Source organism: Pongo pygmaeus, chromosome 19, assembly GCF_028885625.2.
Source record: "Pongo pygmaeus isolate AG05252 chromosome 19, NHGRI_mPonPyg2-v2.0_pri, whole genome shotgun sequence".
Classification (NCBI taxonomy): Eukaryota; Metazoa; Chordata; class Mammalia; order Primates; family Hominidae; genus Pongo; species Pongo pygmaeus.
In genome coordinates this window covers 55,404,448-55,425,767 of record NC_072392.2, presented here as the reverse complement: position 1 = coordinate 55,425,767, position 21,320 = coordinate 55,404,448, and the positions used below count along the sequence as shown (strand labels likewise).

At 42.5% G+C, this 21,320-nt stretch overlaps 2 protein-coding genes across 2 annotated transcripts in view; one reads left to right on the top strand and one right to left on the bottom strand.

The window, feature by feature from the left end:
• The window catches only part of LOC129017019 (gametogenetin-binding protein 2-like), a 102,745-nt gene that overhangs the window by 66,874 nt on the left and 14,551 nt on the right, over window positions 1-21,320 (bottom strand). The window contains 4 exon segments of the mRNA XM_063655567.1: window positions 923-1,098; window positions 2,151-2,359; window positions 13,029-13,142; window positions 19,971-20,069. Of these exon segments, the coding sequence (XP_063511637.1) occupies window positions 923-1,098; window positions 2,151-2,359; window positions 13,029-13,142; window positions 19,971-20,069 (598 nt within the window).
• LOC129017020 (small ribosomal subunit protein uS5-like) lies at window positions 5,230-7,705 on the top strand. The gene has a single exon (XM_063655568.1). The coding sequence runs from the start codon at window positions 5,651-5,653 to the stop codon at window positions 6,377-6,379; it is 729 nt and encodes a 242-aa protein (XP_063511638.1). The 5' UTR covers window positions 5,230-5,650; the 3' UTR covers window positions 6,380-7,705.

Here is a 21,320-nt window from a genome sequence, read left to right as displayed (position 1 = left end):
AGCTGTGGAAAATGAAGGAGCCCTGGAGGGCTGGCTGAGGGGAGACTATCTTCCCTTCTGTTCAAAGGGGTCCAGGCACTAGGGTTCTCCCCAGGTATTTCTTGCTCTGTGTGGTCCTCTCGAGGCCTCGCCCTCCTTTTGCCCTGAGTATTCCCAGGAGGGACGGTCCACCCAGGTGTTCTCCAGGACCAAGGACCCACTGTTCTTCCTCAGTGACCCAGGAAAATGAAGCCTCCTCCTCTAGGGACAGCTCAGAATGGTGGACTCCACAGTCCCTCTGCGAGAGACGTGGTTTCCATGAGTACAATAGATCTTTTTCATCCCCAAGCTGAACACCCTCCTGCTCAACAGGCGTTATTCCTAAAGTGGATTCACTGTTCAGACTGAAGGGCCGCGGTAGCCAAAGTGATGAGCGGAGTAGAACCGAGCAGTCAGGAGAGATCTTGTTCCCTGTAGGAAACGGGGCATCTCTGTGGCCCTGAGCATCCCAGGAGGCCGAGTGTACAGAGACCTCTGGTCGCTGACCCTAGTCTGCCTCCACATCCCTGGAATAGCGCATCATGGGCCCTTCACCCTTGGCAGGTGGAAACCATTCAACCTGCTGGGGCAGGTGTGCCCCCATTTCATGGCATTTGGGGACAACAGGATTCTCTGTCTAGGTCCCACTGTACTCAAGTCCTTGGGAAGATGCCCACCCCTGCTTGGGACTTGAGACTCCAGAGACTCGAGCAGCTGTGGGCCACTGCGTCTGGCCCCTTTTTACCTGGGGGCCAGACCCAAAGCCATGTAACAATATCCAGCCAAAGCCATGAAGCTCTATCAGTGATGGAGAGTCCTTTTAGGCACTGGTGGCTTACATTAAGATTCAGTCCAATAACATGACTAAGCAATCTTAGATACTGGAACAGCCCACTGTTCTTACCTCAAAACTCTTGCGTAAAGCATCAACACCAAGATAGAAAAGCATCTGCCATGTCTGCTCTTCTGCCCGTAGTTTTTGCCAGATTCGATGCAGTCTTTCATAAAGATGAATTCCCAAGCAGGTCAGAACTTCTTCTTGGGCTATGTCTATTGTCTTTGCATGCCTTTCTCTTCGCTTATAAAAGGGAATAATCACACACTAATACCTTTAACTGAAACAGTAAAAGATGGATAACACAGCTGCAAGTTCAGGTTTTAAACACAATGTGCTTACCTAGTAACAAGACAGTTATACATTTACACTCAACGTATATGTTGCTATACAAGCATGCATGTCTACAATCAATGAGAAATACACATGCAAGTAGAATTTAGTCCTTGTATTGCTAAAAATAAAGTAATTCAGGAACTGGCTCTAAAAAGATGGGTTTTAGGGCACAAAGCAATCACATATAAGTGTCCAGCTCACAGGAGACACAACAGTTCCTTTTACTTTCCAATTATAGCAAAACATTTTTCCCTTCATTAGGTTTTTTGTTTTGAGGAGGAATGGAGAAAGGCAATGCCAAAGTGATTCATCACGGGCAAGAGTCCTCCACCAGGCCAGTCTTTACAAGTGTTCACAGAACTTTGGCAATAAAAAAGCCCTTTGTATTCTAGTAGAAAATAGGCACCCAAATGAGGGTTGATACCCTAAATACAAAAGGAAATGAATTTGATTTATTCTATTAACATCATCATCTGATTTTATTTTTACAACAAAGCCAGAGATAATACTTTAGGTTTCTATGCAGTAATAATAATATAATATACACAGTTCATGAATTACATTCAATAAGGCATTTCTTAATCCCCTACTGCAAAGATCTGACTTATGCAAAAACCATTATTGTGAATAAAATTTACACACGATAATGCATGGATAGAGGGAGAAAAATCCCTTCTAATCATTTTCAAATGAAAATGATAGTCTGTAACAATGAAAGCCAAAAAAGCCTGCCTCCCTTCAAGCAAGAACTAGCAGAGGACTGAACCAAACACCAGAGAACAGTTTTTCCCTATTTTCAGTCAATTAAGAAATGCATACTTTAAAGAGAAGCAAAATCTTTACAGGCATACTTTAATTTATACATATATCATATGTACTGAGGCAGAAGGTGATGAAAATAAACTTTCAGTAATAAAATGAAGCAAAGCGCTAGATAGCCCATTCTAGCAAATTACATACTCATACCCTCCTGCGAACTCTGGCTCAGCACGACCCAAAAGATGTGCAATGAAGTCTGTTTCACAGCAAACATGTATGTGTCGTTCATGTGGACAGCACCGCAAGCCTTCATAAAGTGCAGCACAGTAGCCCTTTTCTTTGCTGCAGTCAAGTTCACCAATAAGGATATTGTATGCTCGGAGGACTTTATTTTTGCAATCAGTGCAAAACCTGTTGAAAAGAAAAACCTCAAAATTAAGAACTGGCTGTGCAATTATTTCTTGTGGCATATAACAGTGTACTAGATGATGGCACTCTCTCCCATCTACAGCATCCAAAAAAAGCCTCCATACACACATTTAAAACATACGCATGTAAGGTAAATACAAATTTAGGGATTGCATAAATACAGATAGACCTTCATTGGCAAATTATTTTTAAACTAGAGAAACACATAGCCTAAAAGAATGAGGCAGATACATACCTATTATTTCATAAAATGCATGCCCAGAAAAGTATTAGTTACCAAGAACTAGCATATCTCCACTTCAAAAGCTATTTGCACAGGTCAGAAATAAAACAATAGAGGCAACAAACCAATGACTCTTGATTGGTTTGTTCTTTCTCCTTCCAGCCTCTGAAAATAGATGGTCTCTTCAGCCAGGAAACCTTGACTCCAATTTCTATTACAACATTTTAATATTTCACTAGCTAAGCATTTGAGGATAGGGGTAGGGGTTGGGGTGGGGAGAAGAATGGGAAAGTGGTGCATGTATTTTTTAATTCTCTGATTATTTCCAAAATGCCAAATTCTGTCTTCCCAAAAATGCCTATTTCTCAATAACAAACATAATATACAAAAAAACATACACGGAAACTGGTTTAAACTTAAGTGTATATAATGTGGCAAAAGAATAGAAGAGTTTGTGAATGTAGGGAAGGAAGAAAATTTCTTTCAGAAACCAAATATCAATCAATCAGAAAGAAATAATAGAGCCTGGTTTCTTTATCTTTGAATTCCTGGAACAAGAAGAACTTGGTCAGTTGGAAAAGCCACGCTCACAATAAGAGTAACTGGCTAAGAAGATTAGTTAAGTGAAACAAGGAAATTTTGATCTCTTTGATTTAAATTCATCTCCCAAATGAGCTCATCTATGCGTATGGCCTCAACTAACGTGGCTATAAAGATGACTTGTGACTCTACAGCTCCATTCAAATCTCTGCTATTGCCTGAGGGCCAGACCCATATCGAAAAGTGACAAGACATGACAGATGTCCAATAGGCAACACCTTAAATTCACTGTCCAAGGGTAATGCTGTTCTATTCTTATGTTCCTTCTCAATCCCTGTTAAGAACACTGCCATTCAGAGCCATTCAGAGTCACCTAGGCTGGAAATCTAAGTTAATTCCAACTTCTCCCTGGGTCTTCCTATTGAGTAGAGCCAACTAGCATTCACTCTTTCTTGTTTCTCCTGTAGGTCCCTATTTTCAATTCCCTCTGGCATGGTTTAAGTTGCCTATGCCATATATATATATATATATTTTTTTTTTTTTTTGAGGCAGAGTCTCTCTTTGTTGCCCAGGCCGGAGTGCAGCGGCGCCATCGCGGCTCACTGTAACCTCTGCCTCCTGGGTTCAAGCGATTCTCCTGCCTCAGTCTCCTGAGTCGCTGGGATTACAGGTGCCCACCACTATACCCAGCAAATTTTTTGTATTTTTTAGTAGAGACAGGGTGTCGCCAAGTTGGCCAGGCTGGTCTTGAACTCTTGACCTCAGGTGATCCACTCACCTTGGCCTCCCAAAGTGCTGAGATTACAGGCTTGAGCTACCGCACCCAGCCCACTGTTTTTTTTTTCTTTTTTAAAGCTTCTTAACTGACTTTCCTGTTTCCACTCTTCCTAGCATTGATGCATCTCTTACACCAAAATAATTTTTCTAGCACAAATCTGATTATCTGTGTCTCAGCTTAAAAACCTTTCAGCTGGCCAGGCATGGTTGCTCACGCCTGTAATCCCAGCACTTTGGGAGGCTGAGGCCGGCAGATCACCTGAGGTTGGGAGTTTGAGACCAGCCTGACCAACATGGAGAAACCTCGTCTCTAGTAAAATACAAAAATTAGCCAGGCGTGGTGGCGCATGCCTGTAATCCCAGCTACTCCGGAGGCAGAAGCAGGAGAATCACTTGAACCCGGGAGGTGGAGGTTGCAGTGAGCCAAGATCGCACCACTGCACTCCAGCCCGGGCAACAAGAGCAAAACTCTGTCTCAAAAAAACAAAACAAAACAAAACAAAAAACTTTTCAGTTGTCTCTTATTATTAATACTTCTGATTTATACTCTTCTTCGTGCTTTTTTTTTTTTTAAGATGGAGTTTCACTCTGTCACCCAGGCTGGAGTGTAGTGGTGATCTTGGCTCACTGCAACCCCCGCCCCCCAGGTTCAAGCGATTCTCCTGCCTCAGACTCCTGAGTAAGTGGGATTACATGCGCCCACCACCACACTTGGCTGATTTTTGTGTTTTTAGTGCAGACGGGGTTTCACCATGTTGGCCAGGCTGGTCTTGAACTTCTGACCTCAAAGTGATCCCCCCACCTCAGCCTCCCAAAGTGTTGGCATTACAGGCATCAGCCACCACGCCCGGCCTAGACTTCTTACTATAGTATTTACCCTTCTACCGCCATATCTTTGTTTCATGCACACACGTTTTGCTGGACCAATAGTAGATAACGATGTTTCTTAAAATGAAGATATGGGCTGGGCGCAGTGGCTCACGTCTGTAATCCCAGCCCTTTGGGAAGCAGAGGCGGATGGATCATCTGAGCTCAGGAGTTTGAGATCAGCCCGGCCAACATGGTGAAACCCCGTCTCTACTAAAAATACAAAAATTAGCTGGATGTGGTGGCATACACCTGTAATCCCAGCTACTCAGGAGGCTGAGGCAGGAAAATTGCTTGAACCCAGGAGGCAGAGGTTGCAGTGAGCCAAGATCGCACCACTGCACTCCAGCCTGCATGAGAAGAGCGAAACTCCATCTCAAAGAAGAAAAAAAAGAATATATGTTAAATTAGAGGCTCTAAGCCCACTTGGTAAACAGAGGCAACAATGCTGACAAATAATGTTAAATTATGTTATTTCACTAAAGTTTTAAATATGGGCAAAAATATACAAAAATTAACACAAAATGGATTAAAAACTAAATGTTAACATCTGAAAACCATAAAACTAGAAGAAAACATAGGGGAAAATCTTCATGACACTGGACTAAGTGATGATTTCTTGGCTATGACACCAAAAGCACACATGCACAATAAAAACAAAAATAGACGCTTCTCTGAGAAAACACCAAATGGCGGATGATGCTGGTGGCGGCCGGCGGTGGGGATCGCCTGGGATGGGGAAATGCGGTGGCTTCCGCGGAGGTTTTGGTAGTGGCATCCGGGGCCAGGGCCGGGGCCGGGGCCGGGGCTGAGGCCGCGGCTGAGGCTGCAAAGCTCATGGAGGCAAGGCCAAGGATAAGGAGTGGATGCCTATCACCAAGCTGGGCCGCCTGGTCAAGCACATGAAGATCAAGTCCCTGGAGGAGATGTATGTCTTCTCCCTGCCCATGAAGGAATCTGAGATCACTAAATTTTTCCTGGGGGCCTCTCTCAAGGACAAGGTTTTGAAGATTATGCCGGTGCAGAAGCAGACCCGTGCTGGCCAGCGCACCAGGTTCAAGATGTTTGTTGCCATTGTGGACTACAATGGCCACATCGGTCTGGGTGTTAAGTGCTCCAAGGAGGTTGCCACTGCCATCCACGGGGCCATCATCCTGGCCAAGCTCTCTATTGTCCCTGTGCACAGAGGCTACTGGGGGAACAAGATCAGCAAGCCCCACACCATCCCTTGCAAGGCGACAGGCCGCCACGGCTCTGTGCTGGTGCGCCTCATCCCCATGCCCAGAGGCACTGGCATCCTCTCAGTGCCTGTACCCAAGAAGCTGCTCATGATGGCTGGTATTGATGACTGCTATACCTTAGCCAGGGGCTGCACTGCCACCCTGGGTAACTATACCAAGGACACCTTTCATGCCGTCTCTAAGACCTACAGCTACCTGATCCTCGACCTCTGGAAGGAGACTGTATTCATCAAGTCTTCCTGTCAGGAATTCACTGACTACCTCGTCAAGACCCACACCAGAGTCTCCATGCAGAGGACCCAGGCTCCAGCTGTGGCTACAACACAGGGTTTTTATACAAGAAAAATAAAGTGAATTAAGCCTGAGGAAAAAAAAAAAAAAAAAAGACTACAGTCATATCACTTAACAATGGGACACATTCTGAGAAATGCATTGTTAGCTATTTTGCTGCTGTGCGAACATCAGAGTGTACTTACACAAACCTAGGTAGTATACATTTTTATTTATATTTTTTTCACATGGAAAACCAAATGTCCCAGCACCATCACTGAATATTAATCATTTCCTCTACTTGATCTACAACGCAGTATGCTCTATTATAATCTTACGGGCCCACTGTCATATATGTGGTCCATCACTGACCAAAATGTCATCACGTAGCACATGACTATACATTAAACTTAAAAACTTTGGCACAGCAAAGACGATCAACAGAGTAAAAAGGCAACCCAAAGAATGGGAAAAAATATTTGCAAACCATATATTGAATAAGAGGTTAATAGTCAGAATATAAAGAACCACTAGAACTCAATCACAAAAAAAAATAGCCTAATTTAAAAATGGGCAAAGCCGGGATCATGCCACTGCACTCCAGCCTGGGCAAGAAAGAAGATCCTGTCTCAAAAAAATAAAATAACTTAAAAGTAAATAAATAAATGGGCAAAGCATGAATAGACATTTCTCCAAAGATTATATACAAATGGCCAGCAAGCATATGAAAAGATGCTCAACATCACTAATCATCAGGAAAATGCACATCAAAAACACAATGAGATATCACCTTAAACCAATTAGAATGACCACTATCAAAACAACAACAACAAATAACAAGTGTTACCGAGGATGTGAAGAAATTGGAACCCTTATGCACCATTGGCAGGCATGTATAATGGTACAGCTGGTATAGAAACTGGTATGAAAGTTCTTCAAAATAAGACTACCATATGATCCAGGAATCTCACTTTTAGGTATATATCCAAAAGAACTGATAGCAAGGATCTTGAAGAGATATTTGCACACTCATGTTCATTACTGCATTTATTGACAACAGGCAAAATGTAAGAGCAACCTTCAATGTCCATCAATGTATGAATGGATAAAGAAATGTGAATAGCCACGTGCAGTAATCCCAGCACTTTGGGAGGCCGAGGCGAGTGGATCACTTGAGGTCTGGAGTTCGAGACCAGCCTGACCAACATGGTGAAACCCTGTCTCTACTAAAAATACAAAAATTAGCCAGGTGTGGTGGTGTGTGCCTGTAATCCCAGCTACTCAGGAGGCTGAGGCAGGAGAATCACTTGAACTTGGGAGGCAGAGGCTGCGGTGAACCGAGATCAAGCCACTGCACTCCTGCCTGGGCAACAGAGCGAGACTGTCTCAAAAAAAAAAAAAAGAAAAAAGAAAAGTGAATAATATCACATATACTGTGACACTCACTGTCCATTTTTAATAATCTCACAGTATTGTGACATTATTCACCTTTTAGAGGGGAATCCTGTCATATGCTACAACATAGATGAATGTTAGACATTATCTAAGTATTGTCTTAGACAATGGCTAAGTAAAATAAGCCAATCACAAAAATTCAAGTGCTACATTATTCCATTTATATTAGCTATCTAAAATAATTAAACTCAGAAAGAGAAAGGAGAATTGTGGTTGCTAGGGGGTGAGGGGAGAAAAAAGGTGTTCAATGGGTATAGTTTCAGGTGAGATGAAAAAGTTCTGGAGATCTGTTGTACAACAATGTGCATATAGCTAACAATATTGTAATGTACACTTAAAGACTGTTTAAAAGGTAAATTTATGTTTCACGGTTTTTTGAGACAGGGTCTCACTCTGTGGCCCAGGCTGGAGTGCAGTGGCATACTCTTGTCTCACTGTAGCCTCAACCTCCCTAGTAGGCTCAGGTGATCCTCCCCGCCTCATCCACCTGAGTACCTGGGACTACAGGTGTGTGCCACCACGCATGGCTAATTTTTGTATTCTTTGTAGAGACAGGGTTTTGCCATATTGCCCAGGCTAGTCTTGAACTCCTGGGCTCAAACAATCCGCCCGCCTCAGTCTCCCAAAATGCTGAACTGTGAGACACCGTGCCTAGCCTTATTTTGGTTCTTTTAAAACACACACACATGCAAGCAGGAACAGAAAGTCTCTCCTTTAGGAGAGAAAAAACGGACACAGAAATAACAACAAATACTTCCACATTTTCAGGTTATAAATAGCAAGTTCACATTTTCAGGTAATTAAATGGTCAAATGTCAAAGAGAACAATAATAAAACTTGAAATATTTTCCCATTTTACTGCTTTATACTCTCATAGTAGTTTAATATATGTTTGATTGTACAACTGTAAGCGTAAGTAAATAGCGAGTTAAAAATAGGATATAAAAGCCGTAAAAGACAATTTTTCCCATTTGTAAAAGCAGCATTGCATATGACTTTTTTAAAACTTTTTTTTTCGAGACAGAGTCTCACTCTGTCACCCAGGCTGAAGTGCAGTGGCATGATCATGGCTCACTGCAGCCTTCAACCTTCCTGGGCTCAAGTGATCCTCCCACCTCAGCCTCCCGAGTAGATGAAACTGCAGGTGTGTCACTACACCCAGCTAATTTTTTAATTTTGTTTATTTATTTATTTTTATTTACTATTATCTTTTTTTTGAGATGGAGTCTCGCTCTGTCGCCCAGGCTGCAGTGCAGCGGCGCAAACTCGGCTCACTGCAAGCTCCACCTCCTGGGTTCATGCCATTCTCCTGCCTCAGCCTCCCAAGTAGCTGGGACTACAGGCGCCCACCATCAAGCCCAGCTAAATTTTTTGTATTTTTTAGTAGAGATGGAGTTTCACTGTGTTAGCCAGGATAGTCTCAATCTCCTGACCTCATGATCCGCCTGCCTCGGCCTCCCAAAGTGTTGGGATTACAGGCGTGAGCCACGGCGCCCGGCCTGTTGTTGTTTTTTTTTTTTTTTGAGATGGAGTCTTGCTCTGTTGCCGAGGCTGGAGCGCAAATGGCGTAATCTTGGCTCACCGCAACCTCCACCTCTCAGGTTAAGTGAGTCTCCTGCTTCAGCCTCCTGAGTAGCTGGGATTACAGGCACACGCCACCAAGCCTGGCTAATTTTTGTATTTTTAGTAGAGATGGGGTATCACCATGTTGGCCAGGCTGGTCTTGAACTCCTAACCTCGTAATCCACCCACCTCCGCCTCCCAAAGTGCTGAGATTAGAGGAGTGAGCCACCACACTCAGCCTTTAGAAATGGGCCTCCCTATGTTGCCCAAGCTGGTATTGAACTCCTGAATTCAAGTGATCCTCCTGCCTTGGCTTCCCAAAATGTTGGAATTATAGGCGTGAGCCACAATGCCCAGCCTTAAAAAACCCTTAAGGCAGAGGTTTCAGTTTATTAACACCTCATTTCTAATGATGTTCTATCATGTCTCAGCCTTTTGACTAAGATCAAGTGTAGTATCTGACGATGTTCTACTATAATACTTTTCTTTTGAGACAGTCTCACTCTGTCACCCAGGCTGGAGTGCAGTAGCACAATCTCAGCTCACTGCAAACTCTGCTTCCCAGATTCCAGCAATTCTCATGCCTCAGCCTCCTGAGTAGCTGGGATTACAGAAGTGTACCACCATGCCTGGCTAATTTACGTATTTTCAGTAGAGAGGGGTTTCACCATGTTGGCCAGGCTGGTCTCAAACTCCTGGCCTCATGTGATCTGTCCATCTCAGCCTCCCAAAGTGCTAGGATTACAGGCATGAGCCACCATGCCCGGCCTCTACCATAATTCTTTTTTTTTTTGGGGGGGGGAAACGAAGTTTCACTCTTGTTGCCTAGGCTGGAGCGCAATGGCGCGATCTCGGCTTACTGCAACCTCTGCCTCCTCCCGGGTTCAAGCGATTCTCCTGCCTCAGCCTCCTGAGTAGCTGGGATTACAGGCACCCGCCACCACGCCCGGCTAATTTTTGTATATTTAGTAGAGACAGGGTTTCGCCATGTTGACCATGCTGGTCTTGAACTTCTGACTTCAGGTGATCCACCCGCCTTGGCCTCCCAAAGTGCTGGGATTACAGGCATGAGCCACTGCGCCCAGCTGCTAATTTTATTTTAATTTTTATTATTTTTGAGATGGAGTTTCACTCTGCTGCCCAAGCTGGAATGCAGTAGTACAATCACGGCCACTGTGATCATGGTGCACCTTCAACCTCCTGGGCTCAAGCGATACTCTCACCTCAGCCTCCCCAGTAGCTAGGACTACAGGTTTGTGCCACCACGGCAGCTAATTTTTCTGCTTTTTTGTAGAGACGGGGTTTTACCATGTTGTCTAGGCTGGTCTAAAACTCCTGGGCTCAAACCATCTACCTGACTTGTCCTCCCAAAGTGCTGGAACTACACGTGTGAGCCACCACGCCCAGCCTATGTTTGTTTTAAAGAAGATAAAAATTGAGGCACAGAAAAGTCAACTAACTTGTACAGTTACAATTAGTAGAATCCAGATGCAATACAATCTCCTTAAATTCATCACTTACTGCCTTAATTATTACTCTCAACCATACTTTCTCACAACTGTTAAGATATTTATAAAATGGACTAAAATCCATCTAAAAATGTTAAAACACTAACCCTAAACATAGGAAAATCTACAAAACCATTATAAGAAACTCCAAAACATGTGCTCTAATAACTTGTCATTTATCACCCACAAAAACTATCTTTTGGGAGGATCAATTCATATTTAAAGAGGAAGGATATGTTTTGTGTCTGTATAGTTCCTGTAAAACTCCAAGTAAGTGACACATTCTCTACTCTCTTCGGCATAATCCACCAAAAAGACAAAGAAAGAAAGTTTTTAATTGAAAAAAGAAAAACACCAATAAACTTGGTATGTGGGCAAAGTCATTAGCTTACTGCCACATAAAGTAATGACACCAGTTTTTATAATTCACTTGATTTTTAGAGGCACTCCCAAAATAATTGTGTGTATCTGCCTCAAAGTCAAAGGACATACAACCACAAACGCAACATGTAACAAATTTAAACAGTACAACTGCCCCAAGAACACCATCTCTAGATGATGTTACCTTACCAGTTTCTTTTTCTTTTTTCGAGAAAGAGTCTTGCTCTGTCGGAGTGCAGTGGCACGATCCTGGCTCACTGCAATCTCTACCTCCTGGTTTCAAGCGATTCACCTGCCTCAGTCTCCCAAGTAGCTGGGACTACAGGTGCGTGCCACCATGCCTGGCTAATTTTTTTATTTTTAGTAGACACGGGGTTTCGCCACGTTGGCCTGGCTGGTCTCAAACCCCTGACTTAAGGTGATCCACTTGCCTGAGACTCCCAAAGTGCTGGGATTACAGATGTGAGCCACCGCACCCAGCCCACCAGTTTCCTTTTCTACTGGACTCTCCTCCCTATGAATTTCCAAATGTTAATGACACTTAGAAAATTCCTTTGTAGGCCAGGCACAGTGGCTCACACCTGTAATCCCGGCACTTCAGGAGGCTGAGGAGAGCGGATCACAAGTCAAGAGACTGAGACCATCCTGGGAAACATGGTGAAACCCCATCTCTACTAAAAATACAAAAATTAGCTGGGCATAGTGGTATGTGCCTGTAATCCCAGCTACTTGGGAGGCTGAGGCAGGAGAATCTCTTGAACCAGGGAGTCAGCAGTTACACTGAGCCGAGATCGAGCCACTGCATTCCAGCCTGGTGACAGAGCAAGACTCCGTCTCAAAAAAAAAGGAAATTCCTTTGTAAAAGTAGTGTTCCATAAAGGAAAATCTGAAGTTACTTTTATAGTAACGAAACACATGAATATCAACTCTCTTTTGGGGTCCTGATAATGACAGAAATACTTCAAATATTAAGTAAAAAGCTACTAATTTAATTTTGATAATGCTACCATAGGCTGGGCACAGCTCATGCCTGTAATCTCAGCACTTTGGGAGGTCGAGGCAGATGGATCACCTGAGGTCAGGAGTTCGAGACCAGCCTAACCAACATGGCAAAGCCCTGTCTCTACTAAAAATACAAAAATTAGCCGGGCGTGGTGGCATGCGCCTGTAGTCTCAGCTACTCAGGAGGCTGAGGCAGGAGAATCGCTGGAACGCGGGAGGCGAAGGGAACAGTGATCCGAGGTCTCACTACTGCACTCCAGCCTGGGTAACAGAGTGAGACTCCATCTCAAAAACAAAAAAAAAATCACAAAATAGGAGATGCTGGCTTAACACAAGAAGGCTAACCCTGAGAGTCATCCCATAAAGCAACTGCTTTGGCCAAGCGCAGTGGCTTATGCCTGTAATCCCAGCACTTTGGGAGGCTGAGGTTGGTGGATCACAAGGTCAGGAGACCTAAACCATCCTGGCCAACATGGTGAAATCCCATCTCTACTAGAAATACAAAAATTAGCTGGGTGTGGCAGCGTGTGCCTGTAATCCCAGCTACTCGAGAGGCTGAGGCAGGAGAATCTCTTGAACCTGGGAGGCAGAGGTTGCAGTGAGCCGAGATTGCGCCACTCTACTCCAGCCTGGCGACAGAGCTAGACTCCATCTCAAAAAAAAAAAAAAGGAACTGCCTACTCTAACATTAAGCTCCGCCTAGTGCCAAGTATTAAAGGGAAGGCTAGAATGCTATTATACAAAAGAGGTCAGTGACAGGCCACTCTAGGTGACTGACACATAAGGCACCTTCCACATTATACTGGAACAACCATCAGACTTACCTGTGTTTTCGCAGATATGTTTCTAGTGTTTCTAAAAGACAACTCGAGTCAATTAAAACTACTTCATCCCTGCATTCCTGTGACATTAGTTCCCATCCATCCATCCAACAACCTCTGTAGAAAGAACAAGTATTAGTGGAAAGGGAGAATACAAAAGGGTAAAACATTAAAAAAACAAAAAACAGATTAAAGTATTGCTTGATTTTACCTGGCTGTTCCCTGGAAAGGTCCATAATAGAAAATGATCCTATACTTGCTGTCCTTCCTGTGGTCTTCACTATTTCTCTTATCTGTACTTAACTTCTCTGAACTGACACTGCTACTGCTCCCTTCACTGTAGTGTAGTATAGTACAAAGCTTAGTGACACTGAGATAATCTGAAGAAATAATTTCTATAGTCTAAATTAAAATCATGAACACTTTAATGATTAAGATATTAGAACATGTTTACAAATTATATGATTACATACTCATTTTCTATTAATATAACGTTCATTTAAATGTGTGCTCATATCTTTATATAAAAACTTCTGCTTGACTATCAAGTTTATCTGATACAATTTAACATTTGTAGTTATGAAGACAGCAACTGGTTAATAAACTAAGTATTCTATGAGCAAATATAGTTGGAATGTTCTAAAGTCAAAATGACCAAAAAAATTATCAAGTATTTTCCCTTATAAACACAGACCAATCTTCCACAAATCGAAAATTCTAAGAAGTTTTGATCTATTTAATGAGATCATCATCAAGTAATTTTTTTTTTTACTTTTATTTTGTAGAGACAAGGTCTCTACTATGTTGCCCAGGCTGGTCTCAAACCCCTGACCTCAAGCCATTCTCCCACCTCAGCCTCCCAAAGCACTGGGATTACAGGTGTGAGCCACCATGCCCAGCTCAATTTTTTTTTTATAATCACTCCTTTAAAAGCTAAACCATGGTAACAAAACTATTATCTACCTTCACATGTACAAGTAGCTGGGAAGGTCACAGATTAATTACAGTGAATAAGTTTTACATTTACTAAAAGATAGTACACTAACATGAACACTTTATACAGCCTAAATTAATAAGAACTATGTGGTAATTTTTTTTTTGAGACAGACTCTCACTCTGTCACTCAGGCTGGAATGCAGTGGCGTGATCTTGGCTCAGTGCAACCCCACCCCTGCAGGGGCTCAAGTGATCCTCCTACCTCAGCCTCCCGAATAGCTAGGACCATAGGCATGTACCACCACACCCGGTTATTATTATTATTATTATTATTATTATTATTATTATTATTTGTATTTTTTAAGTAGAGACAGCAGGGTCTTGTCATGTTGCCCAGGCTGGTCTCCGACTCCTCAGCTCAAGCAATCCACCCACCTCGGCCTCCCAAAGGGCTGGGATTACAGGCGCGAGCCACCAAGCCCAGCCTTATACAATTTTTTTTAACAAACTTACTAAAAACTTCCCACTCTCCATCCCCAACAGGGTTCAACTTCAGTATGAAAACTGCCACACATTTTGCTTTGTTGCAGCACATTTATTTTGGACCTGCATTCCAAGGGAAACGTGGGTTTACACGCCATTCAATCACAGCCTTCTTGATTTTTCATGATTCTGAACAACTGGCTCCTGTCTGTTCTTCTGCAGGTCTCAGTACAGTCCAAGGAATTCATTACACCTTGGACGCTAGAGACGGAAAAACCTCTGAACTTTTAACTTACTCTATGTAGCTAAATGGGTATTTCTCAACCCTCTGCCTAAAATATAAGTTATCCACACAATTCAGCCCTGTACTCCCTCTCACAAGGGCTCAGGCCAAAGTTTAGCTCCCCTTATTTGTGACAACAAAAACATCATCTGTTCCACTTTCCATGCTACATCCTTCTATTCTCAACTGTGATATTTCCTTTTTGAGACAGAGTCTCACTCTGTCACCTAAGCTGGAGTGCAGTGGTATGATCTCGGCTCACTGCAATCTCTGCCTCCCAGGTTCAAGCGATTCTCCTGCCTTAGCCTCCCAAGTAGCTGGGACTACAGGCGTGTGCTACCACACCTGGCTAATTTTTGTATTTTTAGTAGAGACGAGGCTTCGCCATATTGGCCAGGCTGGTCGTGAACTCCTGACCTCATGATCTGCCTGCATTGGCCTCCCAAAGTGCTGGGATTACTAGTGTGAGCCACCGCCCCCAGCCCCTCTTTTATTAACTATACTTGATTAGTATAATGCATAATTTCCCAGAACTGAAAAACTCTCAAACTCAAGTTCTCATAATTGAGGGAAAGGTTCATAAAGAGAAATCAGAGCTGAAGAATGATTATTATATCATCAGAACGTGAAGGCATTTTTTTTTTTTTAAAAAAAAGCTCTATAAAAAAAATCTGTATCTCAAATCAGGATTTTAGTTATAAACATTCTAGACCTTATGCCTTCTATTATTCTTTTAAGATCAAACTTTCCAAAAAAATAACCTTTCCACTTTCTGGTTCTGCTCTCATACTCTCCATTCACAGCTTAATCCATGACAACCTTACATCGCATTCACTTTTCCATCACTGTAACCTGGATTCTGCTTCCACTCAATCACTAGCTCAGCTCATCAAGATCACCAATTATCTCACTGTTACTAAATCCAATGTCCACTTTTGGGTCCTTGATAACTTGGCAGCATTTAATACAGTTGATCAGACTTCCTTGGAACGCTTTTGTACCTTGGCTTCTTTCTATCTATCTGGCTACTCTTTCTCAGGTTTCTTTACTAATTTCTTTTTCTACCCATTAAATTCCTCAGAATTCTTTTACTCTCTTTCCCTTTAGGTGATCTTACATAACATTCTCTAAGATAAGCTACAGGCCTACAACTCCAGCCTAGATCTTTCTTTCAGATCTCAAACTTACTCCCAGACAGACAGTAACCTGGGTTTACTTGCATAGATGAGAGAATACTCTCAGAAAAGCTGACCTAGATTTCTATTTATTAGGCGAAAACCTAATCAACTGTATTATACTTTCTCTGCAAATAGACTAAACAAATTTAAAAAGCTATGGGGGGGTGGGGATGTAGCAGTAGGAGGGGGAGTGGAAATACATAAAATGGAGAATCATAGTAGCATTTAATAGTGGTGACCATCCAAGGGAGAGGGAGCCTTGGCTAAGCATACTGTACTGCTTAGCCTGCTATTCTATGTGGCCTGTGGGAATAACTGAAGCTACCTTAGTCAAGAGACAGACACCACTTAAGATCAATTAAGTCCATTCACACTGATTCCATACTCAGTAAACAGCCTTCTAAAACATGACTTCCCATGTAGTGGAACTGTAGCTAGAAGGGGATGTAAAATCTGTGGAGGTTTGTTTTGTTTCTTAAGCTGAAAGATAGAAAAACAGAGCTGAATGTAAATTCAACAAAAGTAGGTAACTGAATAAGCAAAGTGATTGAAAACAAAGAAGATGGAGTGCAGAGCAAGAGTGGAAGGACTGGTCTTTGAAGGAAGGCAGCAATGAGCACAGATGCATAAGATGCTGGGCTACTTGCTTCTCAGTTCATCAACAAAGAATATGCTTAATAGAAAAAAAGTACCCGAATGCAAGCTCTTTACTGTATCATACCACTCTAGGCCTTCAGCCAACAGGTCATTCTCTAATGTGAAAAATTAGCCTGTACTCTGCATTTAGAGTCAGAAATTCTCTCAAGCTACTGACAAATCTGAGAAGGAAGAAGGAGCTGATGAAAAAATAAAAAATAAAAAATTTTTAAAAGATACTGACAAATCGGGCCAGGTGCGGTGGCTCACGCCTGTAATCCCAGCACTTTGGGAGGACAAGGCAGGTTGATCACCTGAGGTCAGGAGTTCGAGACCAGCCTGGCCAACCTGGTGAAACCCTGTGTCTACTAAAAATACAAAAATTAGCCGGGCATGGTGGCAGGTGCCTGTAATCCCAGCTACTCGGGAGGCTGAGGCAGGAGAATCACTTGAACCCAGGCGGCAGAGGTTGCAGTGAGCCGAGATCGCACCATTGCACTCTAACCTGGGTGACAGGGGAAATTCCATCTCAAAAAAAAAAAAAAAAAAAAAGAAGAATTTGAAAGAAAGAAAAAAAAGATACTGACAAATCAAGCAGCAAAATAACAACTGTCCTTAAGAAAACTTCTTTTCTTCAGGCCACAAGAATATAATGTGTGGTTCTTGTTTGGATCCTGATTCATACAAACCAACATTCAAAAAAAAAAAACAAAACAAAACAAAAACACAGGAACAGGTAAAATCTGAGTATGAACTGGGTATTCGATTGTTACACTTAATTTTGTTAGGTGTTATGATGGCAATGTGTGAAAAAAAAAGTCCATATACTTAGAGATGCATGTGGAAGGATGCAATAGAGTAACACGAAGCCTGGGACTTGCTTTAAAATACAAAGAAAAAGGTGGATAAATGAAGCAAGTGTGGCAACTCTTAATTACCACTAAATCTTGGTAAAAGTGCATGGGAGGTTCAATCATTGTATTTTTTACTTTTCTATGTTTGACAATTTTACTAATAAAATTTTATTTATTTATTTATTTATTTATTTATTTCGAGACAAAGTCTCGCTCTTGTCGCCCAGGCTGGAGTGCAATGGTGCGATCTTGGCTCAATGCAACCTCCGCCTCCTGGATTCAAGTGATTCTCCTGCCTCAGCCTCCCAAGTAGCTAAGATTACAAGCACCTGCCACCACGCCCGGCTAATTTTTGTATTTTTAGTAGAGACAGGGTTTCACCATGTTGGCCAGGCTGGTCTCGAACCCCTGACCTCAGAGAATCCACCCAACTTGGCCTCCCAAAGTGCTGGGATTACAGGCGTGAGCCACCACGCCCAGCCTATTTTTTTTTTTTTTTTTTTGAGACAGATCCTTGCTCTGTCACCCAGGTGACACGATCTCAGCTCACTGCAACCACCACCTCTTGGGTTCAAGCGATTCTCCTGCCTCAGCCTCCTGAGTAGCTGGGATCACAGGTGCGTGTCACCATGCCTGGTTAATTTTTGTATTTTTAGTAGAGACGAGATTTCCCCATGTTGGTCAGGCTGGTCTTGAACTCCTGACCTTGTGATACACTCGTCTCGGCCTCCAAAAGTGCTGGGATTACAGGCGTGAGCCACCGCACCCGGCTGATAAAATGTTTTAAATATTTTTTGTTGCTCAGTACAGGGGAAAAAAACTTAATAGATTATTAACATACCACTGCCTGGTCATCCAAATCTTTGTGTCAGGGAGGAAAATGTCTATACAATAATGGTGTCACTCGGAAGTTCAGGTCAAAAAAAAAAAAACACAAAAAAAAATCAAAAAAAGGTGACAATGACACAAATGAGATATTTAAAAATTAACTTTTCAGAGGCCAGGTGCAGTGGCTCACGCCTATAATCCCAACACTTTGGGAGACCAAGACAGGCAGATCACTTGAGGCCAGGAGTTTGAGATCAGCCTGGGCAACATGGTGAAACTCCGTCTCTATTAAAAATCCAAAAAAATTAGCCAGGAGTGGTGGCGAACACCTGTAATCCCAGCTACTCAGGAGGCTGAGGCACAAGAATTGCTTGAACCCAAGAGGCGGAGGTTGCATGAGCTGAGATCGTACCACTGTGCTCCAGCCTGAGTGACAGAGCAAGACTGTGTCTCAAAAAAATAATTAAAAAATAAAATTAATGAAGTATAGTTTTTTAATATCCCATTCTCTCCAAAACTAAAGTCACGTCTTAGAAAGTCCCTTCACACTCTATGGCTTCGCCTCACCATCCCCACCCCCAGGCAATTTTGTAGGGGACAACTGTGGCACTGTGCTGGGAGAAAGTGAAAAAGCAGCCTTGGACACTATAGCACTTAACCAAGAAGAAAACTACAAATTATTATCAGGCAATATTTGCTTAAAAAATAAAATAGGCTGGGCGCGGTGGCTCACGCCTGTAATCTCAGCACTTTGGGAGGCCGAGGCGGGCGGATCATGATGTCAGGAGATTGAGACCATCCTGGCTAACACAGTGAAACCCCGTCTCTACCAAAAATACAAAGAATCAGCCAGGCTTGGTGGCACACGCCTGTAGTCCCAACTACTCGGGAGGCTGGGGCAGGAGAATAGCTTGAACCCAGGGGGCAGAGGTCACGCCACTGCACTCCAGCCTGGGTGACAGAGGAGACTCCATTTCAAAAAATAATAATAAATATAGAAAACTACAAATTAGTTACATAAATACACATTGTCATAATATTGTCATAACTACTTTTTTTAAGACCTTGGTAAATTACAGCTAGAGACAAGAAAGATAAATAATGTATACATTATGACTATTCTGTAAATCAAATAATGATTACCACTACTTTGAAAACGTTAATATTAGCTGCATACATTTCCATAAAGACTTCAACCGGCCGAGTGTGGTGCCTCACACCTGTAATCCCAGCACTTTGGAGGCTGAGGCAGGCGATCACCTGAGGTCAGGAATCCGAGACCAGCCTGGCCAATAGGGTGAAACCCCATCTCTACTAAAAATACAAAAATTAGCCAGGTGTGGTGGCACGCACCTGTAGTCCCGGCTACTCAGGAAGCTGAGGCAGGAGAATCATTTGAACCAGGGAGGTGGAGGTTGCAGTGAGCCGAGATTGCGTCACTGCACTCCAGCCTGGGAAATAGAGGGAGACTCCATCTCAAAAAAAGAAAAAAAAAAGACTTCAACCTCCCTCCACTAAAACATATTTAACATAAAAAAAAAAATTTTAATCAGATCTACACTGAGAGTTTATATATATCAAGGCAAAATGGCCAACATAACAAGAGGATCTATTTATTTTGACCTATGTCATAGAGCATAACCAATTAATGAATTAAAGCAAACAGTGGGTTTATTTCTTTTACTAAATATGATCAAATATACAATCTTAACAATGACAAAGCCTCTTGGTATTCGATTCTACTTACCCCAAAGGTTTTGGCTTGTGCGTATCTAAGGAGTGCAACTGACATCTCTTATTCTTCTTACTTTTTGGAATAGCATCTATCATGTCATTTAGTTTGGACCTAATTAAAAATAAAACATATTAAGAGTTTAATTCATTTTACTTTCAAATTTTAAAATCTCTATTTACTGTCTTTGAGAGAGAAGTCTCAAAACAAAAAAAAAAACCACTTTTCTCTATCCCCACTGTATCTACCAGTGTGCCTGGCACTCACGTATTTCAACATTGACTGCTACCTGACTCTCAGCCATCTTCCCTTGCCCAGCCAGTATGTAAATACGCCAGTTGCAGAAGCACACACCTGTAGTCCCGGCTATTTGGGAGGCCGAGGTGAAAGGATCACTTAAGCCCAAGGGTTTGAGGCCAGCCAGGGCAACATAGTGAGACCCCATGTCTTTAAAAAATATATAAAAACCTCACAAAACATTATGTAAACACAATACATCCTTGAAGAGGAGTCATCAACAGAAATTTTATGCAAGCATAGAATATACACTACTACTATCCGCACCCTCCATCCAACCAATGAGCAAAGGTTGTCAATTCTACCTTTTAAATATTATCTAGAATCAGGCCTGGTGCAGTAGCTCATGCCTATAATCCCAGCACTTTGGAAGGCTGAGGTAAGAGGATCACTTGAGGCCAGGAGTTCAAAGCCAGCCTGGGTAACATAGCAAAATTTTCATCTCTACAGAAAATTTTAAAATGAGGCCAGGCATGGTGGCTCATACCTGTAATCCCAGCACTTTGGGAGACTGAGGCCAGGAGTTAGAGACCAGCCTGGCCAACATGGAGAAACCCTATTTCTACTAAAAAAAAAATACAAAAATTAGACAGGTGTGGTGGTGCACGCCTGTAATCCCAGCTACTCGGGAGGCTGAGGCACAAGAATCACTTGAATCTGGGAGGTGGAGGTAGCAATGAGCCAAGACTGCACCACTGCACTCCAGCTTGACACAGAGTGAGACTTTGTCTCAAAAACAAAAAAAAAAAATTTGAATAAAAGCTAAATAAAAATTAACCAATCTAGAATCAGATCACTTCTTATCACCTCTACCATTATCGTCCCTGTCCAACCCACCAATCTCTAGCTTAGTCAACTGAAATAGCTGGCCTCCTAAATGGTCTCCTTGCTGCACCTTCTGCCCTTTACATTCCAGGCCTCACTCAGCAGCTACAGTGATGCTTTTAAAACATGAATCAGATTACATTATTCCTCTGTTCAAAAACACTCCGAGGCTTATTTTCCCAAGCCCAGGCACAGTAAATATCAAAAGTCCCTACCACCATCTTTAAATAGGAAAGCCTCGGG